Source organism: Pleuronectes platessa, chromosome 1, assembly GCF_947347685.1.
Source record: "Pleuronectes platessa chromosome 1, fPlePla1.1, whole genome shotgun sequence".
Taxonomy (NCBI): domain Eukaryota; kingdom Metazoa; phylum Chordata; class Actinopteri; order Pleuronectiformes; family Pleuronectidae; genus Pleuronectes; species Pleuronectes platessa.
In genome coordinates this window covers 18,623,596-18,641,228 of record NC_070626.1, presented here as the reverse complement: position 1 = coordinate 18,641,228, position 17,633 = coordinate 18,623,596, and the positions used below count along the sequence as shown (strand labels likewise).

Sequence of the window (17,633 nt, the reverse complement as noted above, 5' to 3'; positions counted from 1 at the left end):
TGGAAAACTATACTATATTGGACCTTGTATGTCAGAGATACAGAACCTCGTGTTTTGATGGCGTGTAATCAAACTTCTGGTCACGATACACCGGGGCTACGATTTTTGTGAACATCGGTCAAAGGGAAACCTAGGAGCTGCATTCCAGGGGGCGCTGTTGAGCCATTTTGCCACACCCATTTCAAATTACTCCATAATACAAAAAATATCCCTAGGTCTTGAATTTCCTGCAAAGGTTCATTATTTTTTTTAGCATGTCTAGACCCTGAAACAGCCCCCCAAAGGGAAATAATAATAATAGTAAAAATCCTTACAATTTCAATAGGGCCTCTGACCATTCAGTGCTCGGGCCCTAATAAAATCACGTCGGCTTAAAAAAAACTAACATTTATTTTATTTTTTTTCATTTACAAACAATGTGAAAAGAAAAAACAAAAAAAAAAATCCATTGGATGTCCTGCAGCTGTCAGAGTCCCATGTAGAAGAGAAAACACACCTGGCCTCCACTAAACAGTTTCCAGTTTCTGATCAGCTGAGATGTCAGAGGAGGGCAAGCATCAACAGAAACACACACTTTACTCGTTTAAAAGATGTTGACAAACAGAGACGCACAAAGGAAACCGCTTTGAACACAAGGACCATGAAAGTAAAACAGCTGATGTGTTTAATCCGGCGTGCGGATGTTTTGTATGAAGCAAAACTGTGTCACGTTACGATGTCAGAGCTGGAAGTAGAAAAGGGTCAACTGCCTAAACATGCATGAGTGTGTTGTGTGCGTATTTGTATATAGATCCAGTGTGTGGAGACACTCGGGCGGTTTGAATAGTGCTTCAGTCTCGTGGAGCAGCACTTCAAGCCGCACACACTGTTCAAGCTGCAGCAGCAACACAAAAAAACGACAGGTAGCGTTGAAATTAGATGATCACTGTTTATCACTGATGATACAATCAGGATGGAAAACAAACCCAACATAGAAAATTAAATGTTTCCACTTCAGCTAAAATCATGAAAGAGATGTTCGTAAAAACTCTTCTGAGCCATGTTCACATATAAAAACAATACAGCCTTCCTAAGATTGTATCACGGTAACAGCTGAATGACGAAGGTGGAGGGAGACGCGTCTGTGGGTCTTGTGCCTTATACAAGTTCTCACTCTAGTGGTCAGTACATGAACTGCAGGTGGTTATGGCCATGCTGGGAGGGACGGACAGTTGCTAGAAGCAAAGTGTTTCTTCATGCCGGTGTCGTCCAAGTGTGGATGATGGCGAGTTCTCAGGAGCGGTGGTGGTTGGTGGTTGGTGGGATCTAACGTCCTGGAGGAATGTTACAGTCCGAAGCGTGCAGGGGTGCGTCTGGGAGTCATGGGGGTGGGCTCTTTTCTTCCTGGTGTGCAGATCTTCACCGCCCTGAATTAGAGAGGGACGGAAAGTTTTAGTTTTGCGTGACGATACACTTTTCAGACTCATTCTTTGCATTTAAATCACACGCTAAACACGGCTGTTGGATTTAGTGAGCAGGTAAGAACTGAACTGTGCAGCCGGACTGGAGAAGAGTGGAAAGAGGAGCTGGTGTCTCTGTGAAGAGAGTCGGGACATAGAGCCTGACGCCTCTGACAGCACAATCTATCATCTTTAATTACAGCAGCGTGACACCCTCACACTGCCCACACGTCCCCCGTCTCTCCATCTTCCTCGCTCACACACACACACACACACCTGCAGCAATTACAACCATCAGGCCATAACCCCCTTCTGTCACTGTGTCCCTCTCTCTGTTCACTTCAGGAGAAATGGTTGTTCCTGATACTCAGGAGTCGACTTGTTTTATGACAGAGATTCTCACATGGAGACAGGAGCCTGACTGATACGGAGATTTAGACAATGATGCCGATACCAATATTAGGAAATACAATTTAAGATACCAATATATCAAACCGATAAATATATTATATTACAAATTTGTCAATAATTCCTATGATTTATTATGGCAAAGAAACATAATTGGAGCTTGATCATTTAGAGTTTAGCCATCCTGACTATAACTATAAATTAAAAGATAAAGTCAAGAACCATAGAAAAATTATACAGAAAATATTTTTTATGTAAAATTCAAACACAAATGTTTTTTCTCAACAGCTAATATAAACGCCGTTATGTTCCTATTATCTGCCAGATGATTTATCAGTCAGGCTCTAACATAGGAATGAAGAGTTCATGTCTAGGATTTGAACGCAGATTTGGTTTCCATTTACTATTCTGCATGTAGACCAGTTTGTAAATTACAATTTAGAAAATAGTGCTACTGTGCTTTAAGCCATGTTTTTAACCTGCTCATATCGGGAAGGAATCCCTTGATTTCCATTCATTTCTGTACAATATGAACATACTTTTATTTATTAAATCAAAGTGCTCATTGGATTATCACAAAACAACCTTTAATCAATATTAAGTTATACGTGATGCACATTGACAGAGATGAACAGAAACTTTTGTCAACCTGAAGTTGTGGGAAAGTGTTACTGGTTAAAAATAGTAACATGTCTTATCCCCAGCAGTATGAGAAATACATCTAAATAATTCACAAATTATAAATTGGAATTATAATCTATATTAAGAAAACCTCCTTAACTCAAAACAAACAGAGTTGTGAAAATCTGACGATGGATTTGATGCCAGCGCTCAGCATCATGTGAAGACTCATTTATTTTACTGGTCTATAACATGTGAGTAAAAAGGTGAACAATGTCCGTACGTGCATTGAGATAAGGTTTGTTGTGATTTGGCTCTATGCAAATAACATTTAATTTAAAATGTTGAATTTGTCCCAACCCTCAAGATAATTCATTGAAAGTTATGTAAGACAAAGAAAAACCCATAAAAAGAAGTTTGACAGGTTCATGAGGTTTAATAGGCTCTGCTCTATCGCCCTATGTATATTAAATGAGTGAAAAGTTGTGCTTTAGACCTGTGGGTGCTTCACATCATCACACCACTGATCTGTGCTGGTGGGCAGGCAGACAGGTGATGAGCAGCTGCCACATGAAGGAAACGTTTCATCATGGTGCAACTGAACTCGTAGAGGAAACGCTTGTGAGGCCGCAGGACAAAGGAAGCCGAGAGCCCAGGAGAGCCGGCAGTGTTCATTATCACATGCTCAGCTTCCTCTGCCTAAATCTAATTCATAATCACACTCCAGGTATACGATCAGTTTCAAAAGAACTGTCACAGGCGTCGTCACACAAACTCAGGACAGATAAACCGGCTGATTAATTAACTATAAAGGTTCTTTTTAAAAATCTGTCTTTATAACATTACCTCTCTCTGTGTAAAGCTCGTGGGCGGGTGTGAAATTAATTTTTTGGTCTAATTTGAAAATGAAGGTTCTCCTCCGTTCCCTGCTCTGCTATGGCACAATTTAAATTGCTGCAGTAATGGGGGTCAGGCAGGAGTCAATATTATTTCTTTTTGTCTCGTCTGGAGGGACCAGAGGTGAGAAAAGCTCATCAGGAAGAGTGAGAGAGTTGGAGGAGAGAGAGTGGGAGGAGGGAGGGGAGAAGATATGGATTGGCAGCGGGCTAGGTAAATTAAACGTTTTCTATCTGGACTGTGTATGGAAAATGGAGGCCATGGGGGACTATTGTTGGATGAGTCTGTGTGTGGAGAGGAACCAAACTGAGGAGAGATGGTCGCAGACTTACTTAACGCTGCCGGTGTTGCTCTTCTTATCCTGCTCCTCTCGGCGCACTTTCAGCTGCTCCTCAGCCATGGACATCTCCTCCTCCATGCTGGTGATCTCCTCCTTGGCTCGACGACGGTTCTCCTGAGAAAAGGAAATAATAAGACAAACATTAAGTTTGTTTTCGATACAGAACTTATACATGCACGAGGTACATTCAAACCTCGACCATCAACATTAATATGCTGTGATAACAGCATTCACCAGATTTCAGGTCCTGGCTGCAGGGTTAAGTGTAAATGTCGGGCATTAAGGTCTGTGTCACAGTCTAGGCTTTTGCACAACAAGTCAGACATTTAAAAAAATTTATACGCGTTCTTTAATCAGTCATCAAATAAAAATCATCATACACAGAAAGTTTGCACATTGTGTCCGATGCATTTCACTTTTCTATTTGTCTTGATTCGCTGTAGGGGAGAAAATGAAGTTGAGCATTGAGGATGACTTTGAGGTCCCCTCACAAGAAATTGAAAACACTGGATCCATCCAATCTTGAGAAGTTGTGAGGAGAATTTCATCTTCATCATCATTTCAGCAAAGACCTTCAATGTCCCTGTTTATCCAAATAGTGCTGGCCAGTAAAGTTCTTCCACATCAAACTGGGGAAATCATTTCTTAACAGATGTGGCTTCCTGCACAGGGTCACTATCATGACGACACAGGAAAATATTTTCCTCAAACAGTTGGAAGCACATTATTGTTCAGAAGTCTAAAACGTCACAACCCCACCAAAGGCTGTAAGATAAACCTGAGGGGCTGCTAGGGGATTGAATTATGTTTATTGTTGTATTTAAAAAAGATATTGGAGATGTAACGGTGAGATCTCTCTGTATTAGAGCTAAGGGACAACTTCTTGAACTTCAGAAAATTGGATCCACACCAGAAGTACACAACACACGAGGTCTATTTATATACGTTGTAAATGGAACTAAAATGCATTGAGGCAGTTCTCGCCACGTCTCGTCTTACCGTTCTGCTTTTCCCTGCTTGTTTGACGCTGTAAAACATGGGCCCCATTTCTGCCAGCCACTCTCCATCCACTGAGGTGACGCACTGCATGTACTCCTATAACACACAGCACGAGTTTAACATCAACAGCGCGTGTATCATTAATTGTTTTCATGCTCTTGAAGTTACTTAATGAACCGATTCCGTACCTTGGTGGTCATGACAAGCTCGTGGTAGATGATGTAGTCAGGGGTGTAGCCCATTCCAAACAGAGAGCTGGTGGGATGGAGGTGGCAGGGCATGCCCGTCCTCACGTTCACATATTCACCAATGCCCTGGGAGCAAACACAGGCAGAAATAACACGTTAAATCTGTCACTCAGAATTTCTGGAGGAGGAAAAGGGAGCTTGTGTACTTGGTGTGCTGAAGTTTAACTGTGTGTATTGTTGTGTGTGTGTGTGTGTGTGTGTGTGTGTGTGCCTGTGACTATGGTTGCACTTTAAGGTCAAAGCAAAGCAGGTCATCTGGGCTAATTTGCTTCTTCACCTGGCTGAGGCAGCAGGAAAATAAATTACGTTATAAATATATCCAGCTCTGCAGCGATTGCACGGGTTGGTCGGCTACTCAGAAGTTAAACTGAAAACCTTGATTATATAGTCATGATTTCAAATTCCCTTTCAGATCTTTGCACTTTATTAATGTGAGGCCAGACAGGATATTTCACCACTCTGTAATTATGCTGCCACAACCAGTTGCCGGTAGCCGTAACATATTAACCAAGGAAAAACCCACAGAGCAGACAGTACCTTCAGCTTGGCAGCCTGGTGGAAGTAAGCTGCACATATGCACTTCCTGAGTATGTCCCAGTCTGAGCCACAGGAAACCAGGTTCATCCTCTGCTGCACCATGATGTCCTTCAACTGAGAGCGCACCTCACGCACCTGCACAGAACAGAAAATACTGGAGGTTTAACTAGAAATACAGAAACAAGCTCAAATCAAATGTTTAAGGGGAAAACGCATCACAAAGCATCAAAAAATGATTGAACAGAAGTTGCCATATTTGCATTTTTACTGATCAGGCCTCAAAGGACCTTGATTGTATGATACATGTATTCAAACATCAGACTAAAGGTAGGAAATCAACCCAAAGTGCAAACTGAGATGTGCATGTAGGAATTTAATGAGCAAACTGAATGACAGGTTTTCACTGAGCAGTGGGAGTCTGACCTTGCGCATGGCCTTGGTGTGGATGAAGTGGTCATTGCACCAGATGCCGGAGTAATTGTTGTTCTTCCACTGCATGTACACATTCAGGTAAGTGAGGTGGTCGCTCTCCGGGACTGAGAACTTCTCCCTCACCTGGTCACTCTCCTCCTCGCGACCCTGTAACGCAAAATTGAACAAACACTCGTTTTTGACAATGTGGTGGAAACAGGCTATGAACTAAACGTTTTTTTCAGCACATCAGAGAGGGAACAACGTTAGCATTCAAATGGAGGCCATCACTTGTAGACCTGGCAAATTTAAGTCCATTATTCATACTCTGTTCCACAAACTAGCTAATCTCTAACCGCACTAATTCTGCTAATTAGTGGCAGGCACGAGGTATAAAGTGGAATTTCTAACTGAAAACCGCCAAAAACAATGTTAGTGAAGTAGTGAAACCTGATCTGAACAAGACCAGTAAACTTTTGGGCAGGGAAACTGAAAAATCAGCTGGAAAATGTTATAAGATATAGAGTTGAGGAAAACTGTAGTCAGGTCATTATTTTCAATGGGTTTATAACTACAAGTGACCCCGCATTCATATGATCCCACTATAAATATAAAAGTATGGATCATAGCCACGTTAACATAACAATGTGTACTGGAACAAAGTGAATTTTTCACCTCAGCCGAGGAGGTTATGTTTTCATTGCTGTTTGTTTGTTTGTCTGTCAGCAGGATTACTCAAAAACCACTGAACCTATTTCCATGAAATTTTGCAAAGGGGTGGGACATGACCCATGGAAGAACCCATTAAATTTTGGAGAGGATCCAGATAAACAGACAGATCCAGGATTTATTTTCTCACAGATAGGGCGTTAGCCTTGGCGGAGGTATGCAGCCTCTGAGCACTCTATAGTTTTTTTTAACAATAAGGTTGGCAGCCTTCCATCTATTTTGTACTAGGACTTCACAAAAAGTTGAGAAACGTTATTTCAGTTGTGCATCAGTATTTCAGTCATAAAGTTACTATCTCAAATGAGATGTACTTTTGGTCTGTAGAAGATGGCCGGCACAGACAACATGGAGACGATGATGAGGATGTCAGCACTGCAGGCCATGTCGCAGGACACAATAAGCATCTTGGAGAGGGCAGGGTCGAGGGGAAACTCCACCATCAGACGCCCCGTCGGTGTCAAAGAGCCTGAAAGGGCGAAAGAGAACACAATTATAAGGTCACACAGGCACATGATACTTGAAAAATGTTGAGAGGACAAGCATAAGCCAAGTGATAAGCTTCTCCCATCGAAAGCCTGCTGGCGTGAGAGTAAAGCAAGTATAATGTGACACTTATTTGTCTATCGCCGTGAGAGAGCAGGATGAACTGCTGACAGTTGAGAATACTTGTACAGAAAAAAGAGAGTGAGATCAAAAACTTTGAAAGTTCTGATTTAAATGATTAGACGACAGAGTCTAAGAGGCTTATGAGGAGGAAAAGCAGAGAAGCAGAGCAGCCAGTTTGGGGCAGGTAAGCCTTAATCAGAGATAATCTGCTGTTAACACACCATACAGGGAATCATCAAAAGTCCCCCCTATCCCCAAATCCCTAAATCCCCTGGAATCTGACTAAGGATGAGACAGAAAGGAGACCCGACCAGTCAAATCAAACACAGGATCAGTAACTAGGCAATTACTCCACTGGCTAAACCTCAAAACTACTTCCTCCAGGCCTGTTTGCAGTGGCTGCATCACTGCAGCATCCACAACACAAGATGTGTTAGTGGTGCCAGCATCACAATGTAGCAGCTCAGAGCGGCACTGAGGGGAAAATACAAGCCTCCAATCCACAATATCCTCCATCACATCATCATCTCAAAGGGAAGATGACTTAAGCCGTTTGGCCAAAGTATGTACTGTATAAAATTGTTATCGGTAGGTAGTCTCTACTACTAACAGCAAAACAATTTTATATGAAAATTTGAGCACATTGTCAGTATCTATTTTAATTTATTATATTATTATTTGCTTTACTTAAATGTACACCGAACGTTGAAATGCCTACGGCACTGGAAATTTCGTGTTGTGCATCGGCAAGTATCTGAATGAATGAACCTATCCGATCAAATGCAGATAAAATGCTATTTTACTTCTTTATTTCTTTTTTTATATGCATTGGTATCAGATCCATACTCAGTGTCGGCAAATGGGCAAAGTCCAGATATCAGAATGGTCTAAATGGTATTGTAATATCTGTATTTACGATTCCTTTTCAAAAGCCATTAAAGTGATCTGATCTGAGCCCAAGTTATGTTAAATTTGGTAAAAGGTTATTCTATGGAAAAACATAATTTTGTCTTACACTTAACTCATTTGCATAATCATTTTCATTAGTAATTGATCAGAGTCCAAAATAAACAGTTACACACTATAGCTGTATCATGATGACATCATATGCCTGTTCACCACGCACCTGTGTTGTCCAGAGCCCCTAAGATCCAGAGCTGGTACATGGAGTTGAGCATGTTGTCCTCCGGTGGTGGATCCATGAAGTGGAAGAGAAGCAAATCCTGAACGCCCAGTGACTTCAACAGCAGGACAACGTTTGCCAGGTTGGTCCTCTGGATCTCTGGAATGGTGGCGACCAGCATCTCATTCTTATAAGCACTCTGAGTATATAGCCTGGACAGAGAAGAGGGCACAGAGAGAGAAAAAGAAAAAGAGAACGTAAGTGTGAAATTTAAACCACCAGGATGTTTGTATATCCTTCTTTGAACAAACATAGACAGGAAGTGCATCTGTTGGCCGTCTTGAGAAGGGCCACTAATGTAAATGATTTTCTTCTAGAATATGTGCAGACATGTTAGTTGGATTCCAAGGACCAGGTGAAGAGATGCAACTTCAGAATACAAGCTACAAATCATTTAGGGAAGTTAAAGTCAAGGACCTGACTTAAAACATTCTCAACAATTACAGCTGTCTGGTGTCAGAGTTAATATCTGCAGAGGAATGTGAATGTTTATGGACGTTATGCAACTTTGTGGGTGTGGAAATGTCTATGCGAGTGAAGCAAACCAGCATGACACCAACATATTTCTTCTTACTAAACCACCCTAACTGTAACTACTTGATGTAAAGCTGTGGAAACAATGTTAACTCATACAAACATAAAAGTATGAAAATTATGCATGTTCCTGCTGTCAGGAGTCCATAACAAGAATGGCAAAAAAAATAAAATTATATCTTTCTTTATTCTAATTAAAAAACCTAAGGTTGGGAAAAGCAACTGACTATTACCTGTAACACTGTCCTGGTCCTGTACGTCCTGCTCGGCCTGAACGCTGGTTGGCATTAGCCTGGCTGATGGGATAAACCTGCAGTGCATCCATTCCAATACGTGGATTAAAAACCTGTGGACAGAAGAAGTGTAAAATAACATAAAAGGTGTCAGTTTGCTTAAATATTGCACAGAGGGAAATATTTTGTGATAAACGGCAGCATGATAAGTTTATAGTTTGTTTGAAAAGTGACTGAGGCATCAAATTACCTTGAGTTTGCAGTAACCTGAATCCACCACAAACATAATTCCGTCCACAGTGAGGGAAGTCTCAGCGATGTTCGTTGCAACAATACATTTCCTCACACCATCAGGAGCCTAACACAAAACCAAATAAAGGAAATCAGCAGGAGGTCAACTATGTTCTCTCACTTATCTTCATTACAATTATTCAAAGATACAAAGAGCAGAATTTGGTTAGGAAATCTATTTGCATGTAAAAAAAAATAAAAATACAAAAAAACATTACTAGCAGTGACTGATAAAAACCTTCTGGAAGATCTTGGCCTGGAGGTCAGACGGCAGCTGAGAGTATATGGGAAGCACAGCAAGAGCTGGAGCCTTCTCCAAGTCTTCCAACCGCTCCACAATTTGATCTGATGTCACCTGCAGGGACAAGAAAATGCATTCATTCAGAACACAAAATGGACAATACCTCTTGTTCCCCGTCAAGACAGAAAGTTAAGAATAGATAAGGATTAGTTTACTTGATTAGAAATCTACAAACAAATGATTTCATACAAAGAGAAGAGATATTTTATTTACTGTAGGCATTTGAAATCTATATTTATAAGCCTGTGGTTGTAAAAAATATTTATTCAGCATCCTTTCTACATGATATTCAAGTCACAGTCATTTTTGCAATTAATTAATACACAACGACCACTTCGGTTAATACATCAGCCATTTCCCTCACCTCAATATCCTCCTGTCCAGGCATGAAAATGAGGATGTCTCCCACCAACCCGCTGAGGTGGATCTGCAGCGCCTGTTTCACTGATGCCTCCACATAGTCCTCCTGAGGAGTCTACACATCGCACAACACAAACAAATCAGTCCAACACGAAACAAAAAAGCCCATTACTTTGAATTAGATTACAAACGTAAGGCTGTAGTGCTAATATGTAAAAGCCAAATGGAAGCATAAAAATACCTTGCTAAACAAGACGTCTACTGGAAACGTTCTTCCTGGAATATGAAATATTGGTACGTTGCCAAAAAATGATGCAAACTTGTCGGAGTCCATAGTGGCCGAGGTAACTATGAGTTTCAAATCAGTACGTCGAGATACAACCTGGCAGGGAACAGTGGACAAGAGTGACAAAGTAAATACCATAGAATAAATCACACAGCCACACACAATTGCCCGTTTTGGAAATGACAAAAACAGATCGGTCTTGAATTGGTGTTAGGTAGTTGTATACTGACCTCACGTAACAAACCAAACAGCACATCAGTATTCAGGGAGCGTTCATGAGCCTCGTCCATGATAACAGCGCTGTAGTGGTCCAGGTCCGACTCCCTCAGTGACTCTCTGAGCAGGATACCGTCCGTCATGTACTTTATCAGAGTTTTCTCTGATGTACAGTCCTCAAAGCGGATTGCATAGCCCACCTGCAGGGAACAGTTACGATCAATAAATATCCAAAAATACCAAATAGGTTCAAAATAAAACATTTAATTGTCTTTACTAATTCAATTGAAAAACGATCAAATATTTAAGCAGGTGTTTCCCTTCACTGATGCTTCTCAGTTCAGACCCAACTAAACTCCAGGCCAGGCTTGAGTATTCATTTTGTCCACTAGATGGTGGTATTACATCACATATGACTTCATATGAAGTGAGTGCCAGGAGGAACCTCAGAAAGCAATTGCATCTAGACAAGCTGCTTAAATGTATGGAACTACTTCATAAAAATATCTAATGTTCTCTATATTTTAGATGATTGGACATTTGATATTGAAACTGTTTAGACACAACATGAAAGCTGTTGCAGTCAGTGTTAGTCTGGTCCCAGATCTCAACAATTAAATTCTGTTTAGGAAAGTTAAATGTTATCATCAACAAAGATGTCAAATCATAATCAATAAATCATACAGTTACACAAATTACTACAATGAGCTCCTGAATTGACTCTCAATGTTACTCTTAATATATTTACAACATTGTCTTTCTATCCAAAGCAAATTAATTTATATTAGACATTCATTTTGTTTGGACAATCAAAGATAATGCAGCTGGTTGTTTGCTCGAGCTGCTCTCACCTCTTCTCCAAGGTTGGTGCCGATCTCCTCGCTGACTCTCTTGGCCACACTCATTGCTGCCACTCTCCTGGGCTGAGTACATCCCACCATGCCGTAGCTGGTGTAACCATCCTCATGCAGGTACTGGGTCAACTGGGTGGTCTTCCCACTGCCTGTTTCCCCAACCACAATCACTATGCTGTTGTCCCTGCAGATGGACAGTGAAACACACCAATTTATAACTCAGTCAAATAAAAACAGATCAGTTTTGATGCAAACACTGTGGGTAACAATACCTAATGATGTTAAGAAGCTGCTGTCTGACAGCAAAGATAGGAAGGTATTGTCTCTGCTGCAGAAGAGACTTCTTCTTTGCAAAATCACTGTTGGCCTCTGTCTTATCTTTCATGTGGTCTGCAAATTTCTGCTCAGTTCTGTAAGACAGACAAAACAAATCACCAGAAGTTACTATAGGTGAGACAATCTCACTCTACACTACTGTGAATAAAGCCCATGAAGAAAAGTTGAAATGTCATTAATTTCAATGTTTAATGTTAAATGAGAGTCTTGTCACCTGTAGTCCACTTTTCCATCTTCACCTACTGCTTTGCTTCCATCGTCCTCCTCTTTCTTCTTGATCCCCATGATATCTCCCAACTTGGTGCCTGCCAGCTCCCAGTGTTTGTTCTGTGCCTGAAAAGAAAATTGTTCCAATTATATCATGCCTTTATGAAGATTCGAGCTTCAGGTTGCATTTCCATGCACAGCCAACAATGATTAGAGATGACAAAGCTTTTGGTGTCACATTTGTCAAGTTGTTTTACTTTGCTGATGATCGTTTGTAGCGAAAATGTCATCACTTGACCCGGTTTAGTAAAAATGCATAAACTAGGCACTGCTGTGAGGAAGTTAGACAGCATTGGCCTTATCAAATGAACAGGTGCTAACCAACAAACTCATTAAAATTTCTCAACAGCAGGGAGAAGATCATGTCTGTTATTTATTTATTTATTTATTTATTTATTTATATATATATATATATATATATATACATACATACATCAATGTAGGAAGATGGACATATTACATATAATAATTTGAAATACAGTCTGGTTTTAACTAAACACATCAAAAGCAGTGACATTAACTGTCTATCAACACTTGGCGGGTATACTATTACTTTCAGTACTAATCTTGAACAACCTGCATTTTAACAAACTAAACAACTACTGGTAACTTATCTAGGCCTTGAGTCATCTCCCTCACAGTGACAGTTCTGTGCTGCTTGCATACTGTTGTATGATTTAAAATGTGTTGGTATTCAGCCTGCGAGAATTAATTATTTGGGTCAATGTTATTTTCCAGTGCCTTAACCATTGAGAGCTGCAGAACATCTGACTAAGACGTCCGGGATGTTCATAGTAATTTTATAGTGATCTTTTACTGACCCCCCCCCCCCATCATTACTGAATATTACGTTAACCCTCTCAAACAATGTCAAGCGTAACACAGATATAAAATCTGCATCTCGGGAGCAGGATCACACAGACATTGTACTGTAAATCAGTAAAATAGTAATTATCAATCCAACCAACCTTCTTACGTTCCTTCTGCTCACGGTGCTTGCGGACAAGCATGCTGCCTTTTCGAGAGATAATGGCCATGTCAGAGGTAGGATCTTTCACAGGAATGACAGGCTCTGGCTGCAAAACCAAACACACACACAAACATTTAAATCAAAAACAAACAACTTGAGTTCTGACAAAAATGTAATATTTAAGACACTGAATAATTGTTAAATATTCTAGTCCTGGTCACCTGTTTGGTGAAGACTATTCTCCCATCCAGGAAAGGAGGGACCAGATTGTGAACCAGCAGGTGAACCTTAGCAGCATTGTCCTCCTCAAAGTCTTCATCCACCTCCAACCTCTGCACCACACCACTGGTCAGCATACGGTTGGTCTCCCACCGCTCATTATCCTGAGACAAGAAATACAGCTTGTTAAAAAGACTCCCAAACACAGACACAAGCACCAAAACAAAAAAGAAATGCAAATAAGTACACACACAATTTTGCATATGCCTGTGCATGCAGACACACAGTTCTGAATAGGTTGATATGAAGCACTGTACCTCATTGATCTGTCGCCTGTGGGCAGATATTCTTTTCTGTGTCTGCTTCTGAAGGATTTGTTCTCTTTTCTTCACATATTCTTCAGATGTGGAGGTGAAAGGGTTGTGGAACTCATCATATCCTTCATCCATCATGTACCAATCTCTGTCAGCTTGCTGCAAAACAGTGACATTTGATGAATTGGAGATGTAAAGAAAATATTTCCCCCCAAAAAATAGCAAATTGCTTTAATGAGGCCAAAATGAGGGACAATTATACCACTCACCTTCTGTTCGTCCTCCCACTGTTCTTTCTCACCCTCATTATCAAACATAAATCCTCCTTCACCATCTTCTTTTTTACCTGAGGAAGAAACATCACCACATTAAGTAATGGTATCAGAGAGAGTTTCTCAATCTTACATGCGAGTACAAAATGGCTTGTTTTAAGTATAGTACCTTTTCCTTGTGATAAACGAGGTGTAGTACCCAAATGTTTTCTGTCATTGGCCCACTCGTTGTACTTATAGGATGGGGTAGGCAGGGGTGTGTCATCAGGGTAACGTCCTCTGACAGACCTAAGCACATAGCAGACAGGTGTTATGTAGGCATCAAGGAGCATTATTTTCTCAGCAGCTAAGCACTTAAAGTGTGTGATTTTTTTTTTTTTTTTAAATAAAACTAAGGCTTTGAGGGCAAGGGAAAGAAAGTGTAAGACAAAATGAGTACTGGGTGTTTCACCTGTCCTTCCTCTCACTGTCTCGGCCGGAACGATGACTTCGCTCAGAGCGATCGGACTCTCTGTTAGACGGGGCCGGGGAAGGAGATTCCCACTGGGAATGCCTTGAAGTGGCATAACCACTGTCATCCTCCTCCCAGTTTGAGCGTGAGGGTGTGCCACCATCTGTTTTAAATTAAATTAAAACAAGTAAAGAATGGTGTTTTGTATAGAAACTTATGATTGTCCAATTATGATCAAAATAAATAAATAAAAATAAATATTGAGCTAAATTACCTCTCGGGCGATTCTGTGGTGTCAGAGGTTCGTCTCTTTTACTTCCCCGGCTGAGGCGATCGGACCAGCCCTCTCTCTGCGAGCGCTCACTCCTCTCTGAACGGCTACTGCTGCTCCCGCGGCTATGGCCACTATCTCGCTCATCTGACAGACACATGGTTATCGGTTATTCTCAAAAAAGTTGCCTGCTTAACAGGGCTGAAAATAACATGTGCTTTCAATGCTGACTGGCCTACCAATTATGTTTTCAAATACTCAACCCATTTTAAAACAAATAAAGAAATCAAATAATCATCAAAATGTGATTTTTCTTTTTATCGTATTGGTTTGTTAATCTTTCGTTTTTAATTGTATAGTCCAAAAAAATGTCACTAAAGCACTGTTACATGACTGCTTCATTATTAGCATCACCTCTTTCATTCCTTCGGTCTCTGCCCTTATCTCGGCTCCTTTCTCGGTCTCTTTCTTTGTTCTTGTCTTCTTTGGAGGAGGCGTAGACTCCATGCTCACGTTTGTCTTTCTCTCTCTGCTGGTGTCTGCGTTTGAATTCTTCACTGACCCCTCCAGGGCTTGAAGGTGTCTCTGAGCCAGTCGCACGATACTTCCTGCTGGAGAGCCGAAAATAACATTTTACACATTAGTCACTGTTTTTGTAGCTTACTACAGGCACTCAAACAATCAATGAGTAAAAAAGGAACAACGTCCTGGTTATATATTTGCTTTGGCAATGACATCTTTGAAAACTGCCAGGAGCAATAGATCGGAGGGCTGATTGTCTGAAAACAATTCATCCATCAGTTTCAACACACAGGATAGTATTTACTCTGACACTTACCTCTCCTTCTTAGCACCTGTGTCCTTGTCATCGTCTTCTTCATCAGACCCAGAGTCACTTCTACCTTCCTCCCAGTCCTGGTAGGAGGTAACCTTTGACTTCTTTCTATTACTGTCTTCACTTGCATCTGCCTGTTCCTTGCTTTCGCGCTCCTTCCGTTTCTGGGCTGCCAGCAGATCCAAGCCCAGCAAAGACGTGCGTGGGGTGGGTGCCCGGAAAACATGGGGCTCTTCTGCATTACTCTTCTGCTTTACTATAAGACCCCCAACTTCAGCCGTTGGATCAGTCCCTTCCAGCCTATGGACCGACACATCGTCATCCATAATCTGTGGAGAAATAATGATGTGTTGAGGAGATGAAAACATGTAATGCTGCCAACTGTTCAGGACAATCACTGAAATTGACATAGTCATTACTCAGTTATTGTCACCAATTCATGAATATACAATAAGTGTTCTTTCTCAATACCATTCATTTCCACACAATATTCTCCTAGTCCCAACCACAGTATGTAGGCTTTTGTCTTCATCTACCATCAGTACAATAATTTGACATCTATTGTTTACAGTCAGTTCAAAGGGGCGATGTATTATATTACAGATATATACATAGAAATAACATAACAAATCAAAATGGCCATAACTCTGCTAACAGGTCGTATCTCATTCAATCATATTTCACCTGCAGCCTCATTTTAAAGTCAATACGTAAAAGATCACAAATGGAGACTTGGCTTCATTGAAGCTTTCCTACTCGTTCAGTGTCAATAGGAACGATCTTACAGTTTATTGTAAAGACTTTTCCACGAGAGCTGATTTATTGCTGATGTTTTTCGAAAGAAGGAACAAAGAAAGTGGAAAGAAGAACGTGTCAGTAGATTCCATATATTTTCAACGGTTTAATACGAGTCTTGTTAAACGACATGAAACACTTACGTACCTCAGGGAGCAGCTAGCGTTAGCTGAGCCGAGGCCGGCTGCTAACCTGGGGGAACTGTCGCCTGGTTCTCTGGGTCGGAAATCCAGAAAATATCCGAACAAAACAAAGATTTCAGTTCAGGTAATGGAGGAAGAGTGGTCCAGGATATGCAGGACCTGCGTCTGTCAGGGATTAGTATTCAAAACGCGGCTTTCGAAAACACGACGTATGTGTTTACAACCAGCAAGACGCCCGCCATTGCTATCCCAGAATTCACCGCGTCAAAAAAAAAAAAATCGACTCAAAGCTTTATTTAAGCAGTTTGAGTTTGAAGGAGCGGAGAGAAAAAACTGTAAATAAACTAAATAAACCATAAATAATAATAGAATATTATTATTAATTTAATAATCAAACCACTTTGATTTTAATTGAACTATTACAACAGCAATCTTATAAAATAATAACAATAAACTTAAAAATAACTGAATAAAATATGCAACAGAAAAGAAAAAATTGTGTATTCAAATTTTATTATACGTGATTAGTGAGTCCTTCCGTGTAGAGGCTTCGAAGCGTGTGTCTAGTAATCAGTGTTGTGCATGAACGAACGCAAAAGAACGCGCTCATTGAACACGTTCACTTTTATGAGAACGTTGAACTGAACGCAACTCAATGACAAATAATGAATTTGAACGGTGAACACATTCATATTGTAGCGTCCTCGCGTATAGACGACAGGAATCTTCTCTCTTTATGTGTAACTTTATTAAAGTCCACCACTGTATTCTTCACTCCCCTTCCTCATTCACCCTTGATACGCCAACTCATCAGCCAATGAGAGCCTGTAATCCCACAAAACCCTACAGCCATTGGCCTAGACTGTCACATGCCCCACCCCTACCTGTTCACTGACCCTCGGGACATTTCAATACTTTCTCCTCAGGAGAGACGCTGTCTAAATCGAATGCTTTCATCATGTCGTTGCTCAGAGCCCGTAAAATGTCCGTGATTTAGCCTAACCGAAACCAACTAACTAGACTTCGCACTACGTTACCCATCACCCATGGCACACATATGCAGACCAAACAAGCAAAATATCTCACACTATGTTAATTTAAATTAATTAAATATAAAAACAGGGAAAAAAAAGCTGCGCGCGCAATTCCTGTGGCCTTCTGCGCAGGATGTGCCCAATGGGCTTCTGCGCAGAATGTGCGCAGTGGCCTTCTGCGCAGAATGTGCGCAATGTGCTTCTGCGCAGAATGTGCGCAGTAGGCTTCTGCG

The 17,633-nt window shown here is 40.9% G+C and overlaps 1 protein-coding gene across 3 annotated transcripts; it reads right to left on the bottom strand.

Moving 5' to 3' along the window:
* Window positions 1-371: 371 nt before the first annotated feature.
* Window positions 372-16,652, bottom strand: dhx38 (DEAH (Asp-Glu-Ala-His) box polypeptide 38). 3 transcript variants are annotated; one of them, XM_053422537.1, is made up of 27 exons: window positions 16,371-16,652; window positions 15,432-15,757; window positions 15,008-15,201; window positions 14,597-14,740; window positions 14,323-14,485; window positions 14,041-14,159; window positions 13,869-13,945; window positions 13,603-13,758; window positions 13,288-13,449; window positions 13,065-13,172; window positions 12,044-12,162; window positions 11,766-11,903; window positions 11,491-11,677; window positions 10,654-10,839; window positions 10,379-10,519; window positions 10,142-10,252; window positions 9,715-9,831; window positions 9,436-9,543; window positions 9,186-9,298; window positions 8,362-8,570; window positions 6,941-7,095; window positions 5,913-6,068; window positions 5,490-5,624; window positions 4,893-5,018; window positions 4,705-4,800; window positions 3,698-3,819; window positions 372-1,406 (listed from the first exon to the last, which is right to left on the bottom strand). In XM_053422537.1, exons 2-27 carry the CDS (start codon window positions 15,752-15,754, stop codon window positions 1,325-1,327), a joined length of 3,747 nt encoding a protein of 1,248 aa, XP_053278512.1. In that variant the 5' UTR covers window positions 15,755-15,757; window positions 16,371-16,652; the 3' UTR covers window positions 372-1,324. The 3 variants fall into 3 exon arrangements, with proteins under 3 accessions (XP_053278512.1, XP_053278503.1, XP_053278521.1); XM_053422528.1 differs by having other exon boundaries at window positions 15,008-15,204; window positions 16,371-16,651; XM_053422546.1 differs by lacking the exons at window positions 15,008-15,201; window positions 15,432-15,757; window positions 16,371-16,652 and having other exon boundaries at window positions 13,869-13,943; window positions 14,038-14,159; window positions 14,597-14,738.
* Window positions 16,653-17,633: the final 981 nt, after the last annotated feature.